The sequence below is a fragment of the Capricornis sumatraensis genome, chromosome 8 (genome assembly GCF_032405125.1).
Source record: "Capricornis sumatraensis isolate serow.1 chromosome 8, serow.2, whole genome shotgun sequence".
Taxonomy (NCBI): Eukaryota; Metazoa; Chordata; class Mammalia; order Artiodactyla; family Bovidae; genus Capricornis; species Capricornis sumatraensis.
In genome coordinates, this window is record NC_091076.1 from 4,973,241 (window position 1) to 4,989,809 (window position 16,569).

At 47.0% G+C, this 16,569-nt stretch overlaps 1 protein-coding gene across 1 annotated transcript in view; it reads left to right on the plus strand.

The window, feature by feature from the left end:
- Positions 1-9,074, plus strand: part of TESMIN (testis expressed metallothionein like protein) — a 39,438-nt gene extending 30,364 nt beyond the window's left edge. The window contains exons 6-9 of the mRNA XM_068979098.1: positions 2,407-2,509; positions 5,150-5,287; positions 6,989-7,164; positions 8,882-9,074. Of these exons, the coding sequence (XP_068835199.1) occupies positions 2,407-2,509; positions 5,150-5,287; positions 6,989-7,164; positions 8,882-9,074 (610 nt within the window). The remainder of the gene's footprint in view (positions 1-2,406; positions 2,510-5,149; positions 5,288-6,988; positions 7,165-8,881) is intronic.
- The last annotated feature ends 7,495 nt before the right edge of the window (positions 9,075-16,569 follow it).

Sequence of the window (16,569 nt, forward strand, 5' to 3'; positions counted from 1 at the left end):
CCATAAATCTAAATAACATGCCGGTATTGCTGCTTATGGCTTTTCAGTTTCGGCATGATCTCTTGTTTTTGTTCCATGAAAGATGTGGATTTAGCTGTTTCCTCTTCCTACTCACACCTAACCCCCTCCCAACATGCACGTGGCCTGTTCCCAGACATCAGATGTACTTTGTTAGATCAGTAGTGTTTTTATGACTATGAAAACACATCTGAGGCTTGATTAATGTTCTCCCTCAACTTCTTTCTCTTCTCCCTCACGTTAATATTAGTTTTTAAATGTATCTAACACTAACTTAACCCTTAACTCTCCTCTGCTTGTCTAACTGCTTTCTCAACACATGCGAACACACTAGCTGTTCAGTGACTTGGTCTGGAGGAAGCCTTTCCTGTAGCTGTCAAGGTCCTGCTCCTGAGGGGCTGGTTCTCAGCCCTAGGTACAGTTCTCCTTACGGACCCTCCTTCCAGCATCGGTCCCAGGGCTTCCTTTGCTTCTTCCTCATGTCTGACCCCCGGCTCCTGGACACCATTATCTTCCTCATTCTTGATTGACTGCATTGTTTTCAGGCAGCATGCCCTCCAGCAGCTTCCCAAGCAAGCGTGATGGAAGAGAGCGTTTTCAGACTGTGCTTGTCTGAAAGCATCATGGCTGGCCTCGCACTAAGATGATCACTTTGGACGGATGGTAGGGTTTTCAACTTCAACTAATTAAGTTTTCCTTTAGGATTTGGAAGGCTTTGCTGCATTTTCTTCTAGTTTCTGATGTTGTTATGAAATTTTTTCTCACCCTTTGTATGAAACCTGTATTATTTTTTCTAGAACCTTCTGGGATCTTCTTTCTGGTCCCTGTGCTCTGAAATCTCCATGAAGTAGATTTGAGGGAAGGTTACCTTTCAAGGACTCACACTTAATAAGGGGTCTTTTGATCCGACTCCCACCTTCTGTAGCCCAGACGCTGTCTCCTGCAGGAGTGGCCAATTTGAACCCAAGCTCCGGGCCACTAGGGACAGGAAAGGGCCCAGGACAACACTTGGCAGCTACAGAACTCACCCCTCTGGGCTGATAGTTTCTTATCTTTTCACACCCGACAATCTCCTTTACTCTCCTCTTTGTTTGGCATGAATTTTGACACATTATTTAAAATATTAAAATAATAAATGTTAAAATAGCTATGCTTAGGAATTCTATAACAGGAAGGTTTCTGCAAGCATCTAGTCCACCATATAGCCAGACGCAGAGGCCCTCCTGCCTTCATGCAGCACTCTGTCGAAGGAAGCACACCAGGGCTTCAGGCCTTCCCTCAGCAACTCTGTGAGACCAGGCAGTCAAGTGGCAGAATTCTCATGTCCTGGCTCTAGACGCTGACATAAATAACTTGGATCAGGTAACATAAGAAACTAGTAGCAAAGCTGATATTAAATCTACATATGAAGCTCTTTTCCATGAACTGTGCTCAGGAAGAGAACACTATGGGTCCTCTCTAGTCACAAGCTGAAGCCGTGGGGTGGTTAATGAGCCTTCCAAAGCCTCTCAGGGGTGCAGATTACAGGTAGGTTGTTAGGAGTCTTTGTTCAGATGCTGAATTCTTACATGAGTTGAAGAAAGTGTCTTGTCCCTCTTCATACTGAAAAACCTCAGGCCTGTAAATGTCTCGGTCATGCGGCACGAGAGGAAGCTCCTCCAGGAGCATGTGGAGCGGTTTCATGGTCATCAACACTGAGAGTTCTTCAAGGATGAAACAGCAGAGAAGGTGCTGGCCACTTGAGCCCCAGGGTACTGCCTGTCTGGCTCCAGGACCTCAGGTGGGGAGGCGGATGCTCAGACAGCTCTACTCAGCCTGCCATTCTGTGGATTCTGAGCACGTGGAAGACCTGTGTTATCACGTGTGACAGCACTCACCTGTGTTTCTGCCCCAGTTGTGTCTCCCTCCTCCACATGCTGACTTGGAGTGAAAGTGCGACAAAGCCTGGGTCCACCTCTAGGTCCCCTAGGTTTTTCTCATAGGCAAGGTCTGGCTGAGAAGTGAACTGGCATTCAGTGGTGGTGGCTGGGTTGGGATGGTTGATAGGGAAATGGCTGTGTGCTCCCCAGCTTACAGCTCTCCTGGAACAAGGGCAGTGGGCATTAGGGGACGGAGGTAATGGATGCCAGTGGATGTTGGCTGCAATATTGTTTGCTCTGCCAACTGCCGTGTTATGAAACCCATGATTTTCACGAGTCTTTCTCTTCTGTGTTGGTCACTGGAGAACATCATCCCAGTGGATTTATTTTCACAGAAAGAGGAGAATCAGGTAACTGAATGTCATGTCTGACCCAGCGTGCCGGCCAGCCCTCTCCCTATAGGTATATGCACCCCTATTTTCATCTCCTCGCTGGGTGCCTTTGACCCGCTGTGTTGTTTCATCCACAGGTACTGTGACTGCTTTGCTAGCGGGGACTTTTGCAACAACTGCAATTGTAATAATTGTTGCAACAATTTACGTCATGAAATTGAACGGTTTAAGGCCATTAAGGTAAAAATTTCCTTTAAATGCACTCATGTTGACACATATATGTGGAATCTAGAAAAATGGTACAGATGAACCCATTTTCAGGGCCAGAATAGAGATGCAGTCGTGGGGAATGGACATGCGGGCACGGGGAGCGTGGAAGGGGAGGGTGGGGCAAACTGAGAGATCAGGGTCAACATATACACACTACCCTGTGTAACACACATAGCTAGAGGAAACTTGCTCTGTAGCACAAGGAGCTCAGGTTCATGTTCCGTGATGACCTAGAAGGGTGGGACGGGGAGTGGGATGGGAGGCAGGCCCAGGAGGGAGGGGATATATGTATGCATATAGCTGGCTCACTGTTGTGCAGCAGAAACTAACACCACATTGTAAAGCAATTAGACTCTGATTAAAAAATGCATTTAAAAGTTCCAGGAATACTCACAAAACAATCTCTACAGGTTTCTAATTTCAATACTGGGGAAATCCGAAAGTGTTGAAGAGTATACATTAAATGGGACTCTATTCACAAAGGTGTGGGCACTGGTCATGCTGTGAGAGTGCAGCCAGAGAAAGACCTTCATTCTCCAACCGGTATCAGGAGGCTTAGAGGGGCAGCAGGGTCCCAGAAGTTTCCGGTTTAAGGACATGCAGATATCCATTTTGTCATGATTTGGGGTTTAGAAATTTAGATTGTGTCCTGTAGCAGATAAGCCTAAATTCAAAGAGTATAGTTTGAAAAGGCGTAGATGGTTCACTATGTGAAGAAACTTTGATGAAAGCCTCAGCCATTGTTAGTTTGGGCTGATTTTTATTCTTCTTGGCTTTGGGGCGAAAGGGAGAATCTAGAGGTGAACAGCACCTTGGAGAGCCCCTCAGGCCACCTGCTAAAGACTAAATGCAGGAGAGAGGTTAACCGCCACCCCTCTGCACCCCCGGTCACGAAAGACCACCGGAGAGGGGAGCACAGCCCACCTGCCCAGGCCATGCCTTGGCGGCCTCTCGCTTCCCAGAGGAAACCTGGACTCGAGGCTCTCACACTGTGCCATGGTTAGTCTGGTTTTTTCTAAAACAATTTAATTTGCCTCGATTTATAGATAAATCATGGAGAAGGCAATGGCACCCCACTCCAGTACTCTTGCCTGGAAAATCCCATGGATGGAGGAGACTGGTGGGCTACAGTCCGTGGAGTCGCTAAGAGTCGGACACGACTGAAGTGACTTAGCAGTAGCAGCAGCAATAGATAAATCAACTGAAAATCAGTTTTGATACCGGCAGATCCACAGGACAGAAAAAATAGTGATTCATCTGAAGTTCAACACAGTTGTATTTTCTTTAGGGGTAGAGAACACTATCTGCAATTAAAAGTATAAAAAGTTTTATTTAAAAATCATGGAAAGCTGGTAGCAATGTAAATGGGTGCAAGCACTTTGGAAAATTGTTTGGCAATAGTTACTAAAGCTAAACCTGTGTGTGTGCTGTGACCCGGCAGTTTCATTCCTGAAAATACAAGCTCTAGAAATGAGTGTACATGTCCACCAGGGGCCTGTACAAATATGTTCACAGCAGCTGTGTTCATAATAGCCCCAAACTGGAAACAAGCTGGGTGCCTCTCTGTGCTGGACTGGATAGGTCTGCAGTATATGGTGATGGGTTACACATGTCAGTGGAAAAGGAAGACCTCCAGCTCTGTGCCACAGCCCAGAGAGCCTCACAGACACTGCCCTGATGAAAGGGGTCAGATGAACAGAGTACATGCTGAATGGTTCTGCTTAGCTGAAGTTCCAGGACAGCAAATTAAAGCAGCCCAAGGCAGAAGCTGGGTTCCCACTGCAGGTGTGTTAATGCGAGGAAGACGTGAGGGACCTCGGGTGGGAAGCTGGACTGTCCTCTGACCTGGCCTGGGTGGGGGTCACACGGGGGTCACAAATGCCCAAAGTCATCATATTCCACCATCCCTTCTGCTTCACTAAAAAGTAGAACACACACCAAAGGATCCTCCCTGCAAAGGCCCTTCTGCAGAGCCAGGCTCTGGTGTCAGACGGATCCCCCCACTCATGGTGAGGGGAGAGGGAGCATGGGGCTGCCACTGTGATGTCCATATTGCCCCAACCCAGCTTAATAGAGAGCACAGTGCCGTCTTGTTAGAGAGGTGATTGAGACCTGGGGCTGGCCGTGAACTCAGAGACCGGATGCCATCCTTGGGCCACAATCTTCTGACCCCTCGGCGCCTCAGTTTCTTCACCCATCAGACACCAAGAGGAGGGGTGGTGTTTGCTCCACAGGGTTGTGTGAGGCTTCAGTGAGAGAATGCATACGTCGCACAGAAAGACGCCTGGAACACGGTGCACGTTTAATAAATGTGGGGTAGCAGAATGCCGTGATCCCAACTATTAACATCTCAGGAAACGGTGCACACAGGCGCCGGGAATGAGCTGTGTTCACATGGACACAGTGATTTCCTGTGCATCTTTACCGTCCACTATTCCACCTTTAGGTATTTGAGTGAATGGAACAGGACATGGGTAGAGGCCTGCTGCTCATTGTGGCCGCTTCTGAAGTTACAGCTAGACCCAGTTATGGCAAGCCAGATACCTGGCACTAAGCATTGTTTTAAGTAATAAAATATATCTTGATGGAGTTTTGCATTTTCTGTCTTAGGCATGTCTTGATAGAAATCCAGAAGCTTTCCAACCAAAAATTGGGAAAGGAAAACTGGGTGATGTGAAGCCTCGCCATAACAAAGGGTGTAATTGCAAGAGGTCGGGCTGCCTTAAGAACTACTGTGAGTGCTATGAGGTCAGTCAACAATTGCCAAGCGTTATTTTTAAAGCCAGGTAAATGGCCTAAGTAACTCTGTGGTTAAAAATTTAATTAAGAATTTAATTTTCTTCCTTCCAGGGCTTCTAGAGCACTCATCAATCTACCTTAAGGTCTCAAATGTAGATTTCACTTCATGAAGCAAGGGCTCCTTTGGGAGCATGTCATCCCCGCTGAGCTCGCTCTGAGTGTCCCGGGAGGGTGCCCAGTGCCACAGCCTTGCCCGCTCTATGGCTGCTGATCTGATGCTGGAGCCACCCTCGGGGGCCAGCAATCTGTTGGCTCCCTGAGGTGGGCTTCTGCCCGGCTGAGCAGAGCAGAGAGGCTCTGGGAGGGGCAGCGAGGACAGCCTTGTCCCCAGATGAGCCTTCCCCTGGGTGCTTTGAGGGGGCAACTTCCGAGTGGACAGGGACCAGAATGCACAGTTGCCTTTGCTGCTGGGGAGATGCTGACCAGTTCTCAGACAGAGCTTTGCTTTCTTCCTCAAGAGATTTAGAGGCAGTAGAGGGATTGCTTTTCTCCTTTAGGTTCATCCCTCACTCACCTCCCTTTTCTGTCTCTCTCTGTCTTTCTTTGTGGTGAAGGGAAAGGAAGAAAGAGGGAGGAAGGGAACCCTCAGGCCCTGTCAGTGAAGCAGCCGAGAAGCCCCTCCTGCAAAGACTCTGATTTGCTTGAGGTCTCTCAGGGATGTTCCTGTGAACTTTATTTTTAGAAGGTTGTCATAGAAGGTCAGGCTTCAGTAAAGTCTTCCTGATTCTGGAGATCCAGCAGACCTAGCAATCCCCTAGCTCACATTCTGAAAGTAGAGTCGGAACCACCGCAGAGCTGGAGGCACAGGAAGGCAGTGGCCTCACCCGGTGGGGCTGCTCTCAAACCTCCTCTCAGTGCCTCTGCTCTTCTCTGCGCCCCCACTGCTGCCCCAGGGCAGTGTGCCAGCCGCTTCCCCCAGCTGGGCAGAGGGCCTGCAGCGCCTGGTATTGCAGCAGACTAGAAACTCCCAGAGGTGCAAACGAAAGCACACCCCTTTAGACGCAGGTCTGAGTTTCCCTGAGGGGAACCCCCAGGGGCTGATACCATGAGGAGGCCAGAAACGAGCTAGTCTTCCCACTGCCCCCAGGTCCAGCTGGCACAAGGGGTTGGCCCCCGGCCCTGAGTGTCACACGACCATGTGACAAGAAACAATGTCCCCCCCACAAGGAAGAAAGAAGGCCCTCCCCTAGAACGCCCACCACAGGCCTGGCCTTGGGTAGGTTTCGTGTTTTACCCATACTCTCAGTGCTGAAGAAGGGTGGCTGGGCAGCTGGAGTTCTAGAATCGGCCAGAGCAGGCTTCCTTTAGAACAAGGATCAGGTGGAGTCTTCACTGTGTGCCCCCTGGGCGAGGGAGAGACCCAGCTCTGCTCAGGGCTCATGCCCACACCCACCCACCTGCCTTCAGGAGCCCCCACCCCACCCCTGGTGGCAGCAATGTGGATGGAAATGTGCCTTTCTCTTTATATCACGTCACTCATCCATCTTCACTTCTCCCCTCCCCCTTTTTTTCTGGTATGGTATGAATATTGTGATTACTACATGTGTGCACACACAAATATAAAACATTATTTAAGGTCCAAATAGTTTTTGTCAGTTTTTGATGAATTGTAGGGCAACCTAATTTTATTAAAGCATTTTATGTTACCAGGCCAAAATTATGTGTTCTTCTATTTGCAAATGCATTGGTTGCAAAAATTATGAAGAAAGCCCAGAACGGAAAACACTAATGAACATGCCAAACTACATGGAAACTGGGGGTTTTGAAGGCAGCCATCATTTGTCACCAACGAAATTTTCAGGACTGCCAAAATTCAGAAAAGATAGGTAGGTACTCTGAACTCAGCCTCCTAATAAGGGAATTCAAGGTTAACTTGAGAGAGGCGTTGTAACTTCCTGGTGAAACAAGGCTTAGGATTAAGCGCTTCCACTGCAGGAGGCGTGGGTTCAGTCCCTGGTCGGGGAAACTAAGATCCTGTAAGCCTCACCTCACGGCCAAGAAAAAATGTCAGAGGAGAGTTAAAATAGTTTCCATGCTGGAAAGAAAGCATTTTGGTGTGCGGGAGGGCAGGAGATGAGGGATGGGGAAGGGAGCCTCCAGCTCCTCTGTCTCGACCAGCCCTCAATCCTGCACTGTGTCACCCCAGAGGCGCCCCCGCTGCCCAAACCCCTCAGTTCTCTTTGTCCTCCTAGCTCAACCTTTCGGTCCTCGCTGTCTGAGTTACCCCTGTTTTGTACAAGAGCAGAGGGCCTCCAGGGACTCAGGCGGCAAAGGCCTGGTCTCTAGACAGCACATGCCTGAACCGCTCTTCACCACAGGAAGTGGCTGCGGAGAAGCGCTCTCAGTGTGTGTTGCGCGCCTCACTAAAGGGCTTATGGCGTCCACTTTCGTGGGATGTCGTCCCATGTAATTATTTTGAGGCCATTTTTTAAATATTTTGTAATAATTACAAAAATATTTGTAATTATTATACTCCTAGGAAGTCTCAAAGGTTGAGTAATAATTTTATCAGATATCGGACTAGATTCACCTGTTTAAAAAAATTTCCTTGAGTTTGATGGGATGGGTCATGTCCTGATAAACTACCAGATGTCATTAATTAATTGATAGCATGTAGAAAAGACAAATTCATGCTTTGTTGGTTAGAGATATCAGAAATGCTCATCACTGTGACCTGCAGAGGCCTTTACTGGTAAAAATTTACTGAAACATGGCTGCATCTTCTGTGAAATTACATGTGGAAACATTATTGCCTGACATGGTGATGCTGAGTGTCTGATGGAATGTGACAGGGACTCCATACTCGGGAGTCCAGTCTCAAAATGTTAAGACTCTCAACCTGAGGCCAGCCCTGTTCATTCATCTGCAACAAAAGTCATCGTGTATTGCCTTGACAGATTTAAACCAATCCCAATGTTTATATTTTCATAATCTATAGTTTTGCTAAATTTTCTCATTTTGAGCATGACTTGGGCAACTAGCTAGCTAAGTCACAGTTGCCCCTGGAGCCCAGTGAGGAGGTGACTGGTCCTGTATGACGTGGTTCAGCTGACTTTCAGAACCACTTCAGGGATCCAGGGGGTGTTGGGAGGCAAGCTGACAGTGTGCCCCCCAGGAGGCGACTCCTCAGAGCCCGCTGTGCTGTGGCCGCTTTCCTCAGGCAGACAGACCTGTGCATGGAGCCCAGACCACAGCCTGTCGGAGCTAATACTCCTGCTGCTGCAACCCCTGCCCAGCCGGCAGGCTTGATGCTGCAGCCCAGGTCTCTGGGCTCCTCTGTGGATCTAAGTTTGAGAAGATGTAGAATCTTCAGGGAAAAGGATGTCTAGGAGCTGATAGACTCATCTGGCCTCTGCATTCTTCTTCTAAAAGCAGTCCTATATATGGTCACAGGGCATATAATTTCCAGTATTAAGAAAACAACATTAGATTTTACCAGTGGCATTCTTTAAAGTGGTATAACAAGCATGTCCCCCGGACTGTGAAAGGTATTTAAAACAGTGGAGTGACTGAACTTGGCCTTCAACTGGTTTACTCTGACAGGCGGTCGGCCTCGTGCATCTCCTGGGAGGTGGTGGAAGCCACGTGCGCCTGCCTGCTGGCCCAGGGCGAAGAGGCAGAGAAGGAGCTCCGCTCCGAGTGCCTGGCGGAGCAAATGGTCCTAGAGGAGTTCGGGAGATGCTTGTCGCAGATTCTCCATATTGAGTTTAAATCCAAAGGGCTGAAAATTGAGTAGAGTACAGCATGGTGAAACACACACACATGTAGGTTTTGTATTCTGAAGGAAATCTCTAGTTTAGAAAGACTGTTTTAAGGAGCATGAGGCTGGGTCTGTACCAATAGCTTCATCACTAAGAACAAAGTTTCTCTCTGCATCAGGACACTGAGGGGCTACTCAGAGTCTCTAAGGGATTTGGCGACTAAAAGCCTCCCCCAATTTTGAGAAAGTGCATGACCCTACTGTTGTCTGGACCCAAGGAGACAGCATGGGTTCCTGTAATCCTGGGAGAATGGTCTGCACTAACATTGAGTAATGGAGGGTGGAAGCAGGCCCTGGAGAGAAATACAAGTCCTTTCCTATTGACTTTACCCTCTCCAGGGAATTTTCCTCCTCATTATGAAAAGCCATAATGATTTTTCCCCTAAATTGTTTAGAAATAAATTCCCCAGATAGGCTGCTAAGATACAATGTAAAATCTGTAGAGAACTACTAAATACCTTGGAGAATTTCTGAGTGTAAGTATTTCCCTGGAGTCTCAAAAATTACTAGTCTTCTCTAGGGTCACCATGAAATGCAGACAGTGGGGTTGGTTTGATCAGTAGCATTTTGAGTTGTGGGGCTGAAATTATCTAGTTTCTTATATGTTTCCATTTAAATTGTGGAAAAGCTCTATTATCCAATTAACTTCTCCATAATTACTGTTATAATATTACTATTGTTTGTAAAATATGGTTAAAAAAACTAATTTGCAGAAGTCAGCAGGAAAGTTAAGTTATTAAGTTGACTATTGGTTCTATTGTAAAAGCAAAGAGGAATAAAAATTTCAAATGTCTTCCATTATTGCAATTAACTTAATAACTGAACATGTATTTGTTATGTTCTGTGTTCATTAAGAGTGTTGGCCCCTTGGAGAATGTTTAAAAAGCTCGCACACGCCACTTAAAGAAGTGGGGTCCTAAGATCTGGTCACCGGGCACGTCAGTGAGAAGAAGCCGAGGAGCAGGTTGAGATTTGTGGAGCTGCGTTTGGAGCAGCCTAGCTCTGACGGGGAACCAGAGGGGGGATCTGCTGTCATTCAGTCACTTAGTTGTGTCTGACTAGTTTGCGACCCTGTGGACTGCAGCAAGCCAGGCTTCCCTGTCCTTCACTGTCTCCCTGAGTTTGGTCAAACTCATGTCCGCTGAGTTGATGATGCATCCAACCATCTCATCCTTTGTTACTCCTTCTCCTGGCGCCCTCAATCTTTCCAGCATCAGGGTCTTTTCTAATGAGTCAGCTCTTCGCATCAGGTGGCCAAAGTATTGGAGCTTCAGCTTCAACATCAGTACTTCCAATGAATATTCAGGATTAATTTCCTTTACAACTGACTGGTTTGATCTCCTTGCAGTCCAAGGGACTCTCAAGAGTCTTCTTCAGCACCACTATTCAAAAGCATCAGTTCTTTGGTGCTCAGCCTTCTTTATGGTTCAACTCTCACATCCGTACATGACTACTGGAAAACCAAAGCTTTGACTAATACGAACCTTTGTCGACAAAGTGATGTCTCTCTTTTTTTAATACACTGCCTAGGTTTGTCATAGCTTTTCTTCCAAGGAGCAAGTGTCTTATAATTTCATGGTTGTAGTCACTGTCCACAGTGATTTTGGAGCCCAAGAAAATAAAGTACATCACTGTTTCCACTGTTTCCCCGTCTATTTGCCATGAAGTGATGGGACTGGATGCCATGATCTTAGTTTTTTGAATGTTGAGTTTTAAGCCAGCTTCTTCAGTCTCCTCTTTCATCTTCATCAAGAGGCTCCTTGCTTTAGCTCCTCTTTGCTTTCTGCCATTAGGGTGGTGTCATCTGCATGTCTGAGGCTACTGACATTTCTCCCGGCAATCTGGATTCCAGCTTGAGCTTCATCTAGTCCTGCATTTCGCATTACACTCATGTCTGTGCTCCACGTTGAGTTAAACTTTGTGACGAATATATGGTCTGGATCTAGACTCGTTTTTCTGCATGTGGATGTCCAGTTGTTCTGGCACCATTTGCTGAAAAGACCACCTTTATTGTATGGCCTTTGCTCCTTTGCCACAGAACAGCTGACTATATATAGTTTTTCTTTTTTTTTTCCTTTTTTGTTTGCTTGTTTGTCTTTTGGCCATAGGACACAGCTTGTGGGACCTTAGTCCCCTGACCTGGTATCAAACCCCAGGTCCTGGCAGGGAAAGCACCAAGTCCCAAGCACTGGACCACAGGGGAATTCCCTATCATCAGTTGACTCTATTCATGTGGGTAAGTTCCTGTCTCTCTGTTCTGTTCCATTGATCTGTTGGTTAATTTTTCCACAAATATCACACTGTCTTGATTGCTATGGCTTTATGGTAGGTCTTAAGGTCGGGTGCTGTCAGTCCTCAAACTTTGTTCTTCTCCTTCAGTATCATGTTGGCCATTCTAGGTCTTTTGCCTCTTCACACCACTTTAGAATCAGTTTTTTGACATCCACGAAATGACCTGCTGAGATTTTTATTGGCATTGTGTTGATTCTAGAGATCAAGTTGAGAAGAACTGACATCTTGGAAATACTGAGTCTTTCTCTCCATGAACACGGAATATCTATTTAGTTCTTTGATGTTTTAAAATGTTTATCTGACTGTTGTGCACTTGGCCGTGCTGGTCTTCCTTGCTGAGCAGGCTCTTCTCTGACTGTGGGGAGTGCGGCTGCTCCTCAGGGATGCTGTGTGGGCTTCTCACTGGAGTGGCTTGTCTTGCTTCAGAGCATGGACTCCAGGGCCCTCGCGCCTCTATAGTTGCTGCTCCGGGCTCTAGAGCACAGGCTCAGTTGCTGTGCCACAGGCACTTAGTTGCTCCGCTTCTGCTTTATTGACTACGCTAAAGCCTTTGACCGTGTGGATCACAACAAACTGTGGGAACTTCTTCAAGAGATGGGGATACCAGACCACCTGACCTGCCTCCTGAGAAATCTATATGCAGTTCAAGAAGCAACAGTTAGAACTGGACATGGAACAACAGACTGGTTCCAGATTGGGAAAGGAGTACCTCAAGGCTGTATATTATCACCCTGCTTATTTAACTTATATGCAGAGTACATCATGAAAAACGCTGGGCTGGAAGAAGCACAAGCTATAATCAAGATTGCCGGGAGAAATATCAATAACCTCAGATATGCAGATGATACCACCCTTATGGCAGAAAAAGAGAACTGAAGAGTCTCTTGATGAAAGTGAAAGAGGAGAGTGAAAAAGTTGGCTTAAAACTCAACATTCAGAAAACGAAGATCATGGCATCTGGTCCCATCACTTCATGGGAAATAGATGGGAAAACAATGGAAACAGTGTCAGACTTTATTTTGGGGGTGCTCCAAAATCACTGCATATGGTGACTGCAGACATGAAATTAAAAGAGGCTTGCTCCTTGGAAGAAAAGTTATGACCAACCTAGACAGCATATTCAAAAGCAGAGACATTACTTTGCCAACAAAGGTCCGTTTAGTCAAAGCTATGGTGTTTCCAGTAGTCATGTATGGATGTGAGAGTTGGACTATAAACAAAGCTGAGCACCATAGAATTGATGCTTTTGAACTGTGGTGTTGGAGAAGACTCTTGAGAATCCCTTGGACTGCAAGGAGATCCAACCAATCCATCCTAAAGGAAATCAGTCCTGAATATTCATTGGAAGGACTGATGCTGAAGCTGAAACTCCAATACTCTGGCCACCTGATGCGAAGAACTGACTCATTGGAAAAGACCCTGATGCTGGGAAAGATTGAGGGCGGGAGGAGAAGGGGGTGACAGAGGGTGAAATTGTTGGATCACCAACCATTTGGTGATCACCAACTCGATGGACATGAGTTTGAGTAAACTCTGGGAGTTGGTGATGGACAGGGAGGCCTGGTGTGCTGCAGTCCATGGGGTCGCAGAGTCGGACACGACTGAGTGACGGGACTGATCTGAACCACGTGTGGGATCTTCCGGGGCTAGAGACAGAATCAGTGTCACTTGTGTTGCAAGGAGGGTTCTCATCCACTGGACCAGCACGGCAGTTCCTCATATGGATCTTGTGCACGTTTTGTTAGATTTATACCTAAGGATCTTATCTGGGGAGTGCTAACAGAAATGGCATTGTGTTTTTAATTTCAAACTCCGCTTGTCCATAGTGCTATACGGGAAAGAGATTGACTTCTGTATATTAACCTTGTTTCCTGCAACCTTGCTGTAACTGTCTTTCTGTCCGAGGAGTTTGGGGACTGATTTTTAACATAGTCTGTTGTGTCACCTTGGAACAAAGGAAGTTTTATTTCTTCCTTCTCAACCTGTATATTTTTGATTTCCTCTTCTTTTCACATTAGCTGGAACTTCCAGTACGGTGTTGAAAGGTAGTAATGAGAGGGGACATCTTTGTCTTGCTCCTTATCTTAGTGGGAAAGTTTCTAGTTTCTCACTGTTAAGTATAATGTGGTGAAGAACCAGCCTGCCAGTGCAGGAGACTTAAGAGACGCAGGTTTGATGCTTGGAGGAGGTCATGGCAATCCAGTCCAGTTTTCTTGCCTGAGGAGCCTGGCGGGCTACAGTCCATAGGGTTGCAAAGAGTCGGAAATGACTGAAGCGACTTAGACGCGCGCATGTAGGGTTTTTGTTAGATATTCTTAATCAAGTTGCAGATATTCTTTACCGATTCATTGATTACCAAAGGCTTACTGTTTTTTAATCATCTACAGGTATTGGATTTTGTCACATGCCTTTTCTGCATCTACTGATAAGATCCTGGGGTTTTTCTTCTTTAGCTTATTTATGTGATGGATTGCATTTAAATTTTTCTTTTTTTTGGCTAATTGGCCGTTCATTGCTACTCTCGGGCTTTCTCCAGTCGTGGCAAGCAGGAGCTGCTCTTCCTGACGGTGCTCAGGTTCTCACTGCAGTAGCTTCTCTTGAGGCCAGAGCGTGGCCTCTCGGGTGCTTGCACCTCAGCAGTCCCGGCTCTCAGGCTCTAGAGTGCAGGCCCAGTAGTGGGGACGTCTGGGCTCTGTTGCTCCTCAGCATGTAGGATCATCCTGGAACAGGGAGTGAACCTAGGTCCCCTGAACTGGCAAGTGGATTCCTATCCACTGTACCACCAGGAAAATCTTACGTTAATTGACTTTGGATTGTTGGACCAGACTTACATACATAGGTGAAATCCCACTTAGTTGTAGTGTATAATTTTTTTATACTCAGTTGGATTTGACTTGCAACACTTTGTTGAGGATTTTGGCATTTATGTTCATCAGAGATATTGGTCTGTAGTTTTCATGTGGTGTTTGTGTGTGTATGTGTCTTTTTTAGGGTAATATTGCACTCATAGGATGAGTTAGAATGAGTTGGGAAGTTTTCCCTCAGCTTCTGTGTCCCAGAAGGGATAGTAAAGAATTGGAATAATTTTTCCCTTAAATATTTAGTAGAATTCACCAGTGAACATACTAAGGCCCCAAAATATATTTTAGTAGCTTCTTAAAAATTTAAACATTTCATTTTAAGATAATTGTGATCTATATACAATTGTAAGAAATAATACAGAGAGAAATGTACCCGTTATCTAGCTTTCCCTAGTGGTAACACGGAGAAGGCAATGGCAACCCACTCCAGGGTTCTTGCCTGGAGAATCCCAGGGACGGGGGAGCCTGGTGGGCTGCCGTCTATGGGGTCGCACAGAGTCGGACACGACTGAAGCGACTTAGCAGCAGCAGCAGAGGTGAGATCTCGCAAACCTTTAGCACAGTATCACAGCCAGGACGGTGACATTGACACAGTCGAGATGCAGCATTCTGCCGCCTCAAGGCTCCCTCCAGTCACTCTCTCGTATTCACAACCCCTCCCGCCTTTTCCCCTCCCCTCCCAAACCCTGGCAGCCACTAGTCTATTGCCCACACCTGTACCTTAGTCGCTTCAGGAATGTTAAATAGACAGTGTTGTGCAGTGTGTGACTCAGAGGAGTTCTCTGGAGATCACCAGGGTGTTGTGAGTCTTAATACTCAGTTCCTTTTCACGGTCGGTAGTAGGTGTGGGTGACAAGAGAATAGCCCGTTGGAGGGCAGCTGAGTTGTTATGAATAAACTACTATGAATATTTGTGTGTGGGTTCTTGTGTAAAGGTAAGTCTTCATTTGTCTGGGGTAAATGCTTGGGAGTGCAGTGGCTGGGTTGGATGGTTGTGGCATGTTTGATTTTTAAAGATGTGATCAGCTCTCTTCCAGAGCAGCTGAATCACATTACATTTTCAGCAGCAGTGTGAGGCATCCACCTTCTCTGCCTCCTTACCAGCAGTTGGTGCGGTGACTGTCTCTTCAGCTGTTCCAATGGGTGTTTAGTAATTGGTTGTGCTTTTAATGTGCAGCCCCCTAAACATTAATTATGCTGAACATCTCTTCTGGTGCTTTTTTTCCATCTCTGTAAGCTGTTCAGTGAAGCGTCTGTTCATGTATTGTGCTCATTTTAACTGGATTTTTGTTGAGCTTTGAGAGTCCTTTATATGTTTTAGAAAACAGTCCTTGGTGGGCTACGTGGTTTCCAAATATTTTCTGCCAGTCCTTGTTCTTTTCACGCTCTTTCTTGATGGGTATCGTGTTGTCTGTGTATCGATTCAGAGATAGTATAGACCTCTTCCCTCTGCTGAGACAAGAAAGGACTCAGTCCCCACACTGTGTCGTCCCTGGGCCCTGATTTCCCTGCTGCCCTGCCTTCCTCCTGACTTTGAGTCTTCTGGTGTTCGTTTTATGCATAATGTCCAGGGCTTTTCACTGTACTGACGGGAATGAGAGAAAAGACACCTCCTTTCAAGCCTGCAAATCAGCAAACATCACATTTTAAGCTTAGATCAGAGGCGGTCAAGCTTTCTGCTTTCTAGAGCCTTCTCTGTTGTTACCATGGATAAAAGAGGGTAGAATCCAGACTTTAAAATGAACCACTAGTAGCTCTCTTTCGCAACGTATTAAAAACCAAAGTCGAGCTGTCTGTCAGAACGGTCAGGAGCTGTGATGCTTGTCATCTTCCTGAGACTTCACCGCCCTCTCCGAGGCCTTCCTTAGCCTCCCAGTACCTCTCGCCTCCTCTCAGGCATCACCTTCTCCTCCCTTTTCTCCTCCCTCCTGAAGCTCCCCAGGGAGGCAGGCTCGCCCTTCCTCAGCCCCAAGTGCGCCGGAGCAGCAGCGTGTCTCTGCGCAGATGGCGGGGGAGGCACCTGGTCTTGGCCTTGCTCGCAGCCCTCAGCTTTCATGACTGCTCCTCACGGGACAGACAGCCTCGCGGAGAATTTCCCTGCGCTCTCCTCTTCCACCTCTCAGCCGGTCCCCTGGGTGGCTCCCAGGCCTGTCTGTGAGTTCTCCACCTCCCCTGGGGTCTGGTGAACTCTTCTCCTTGGAAATACTGGCCACAATTGGCAACTGATTGACCCGGCATGGCCATGGCCAGCTGCAGCCACGTTCTCCCCAGGAAGTAAAGCGTCTCCCCCACAGCCTTTCTCTGAGGAGGGCCACCGA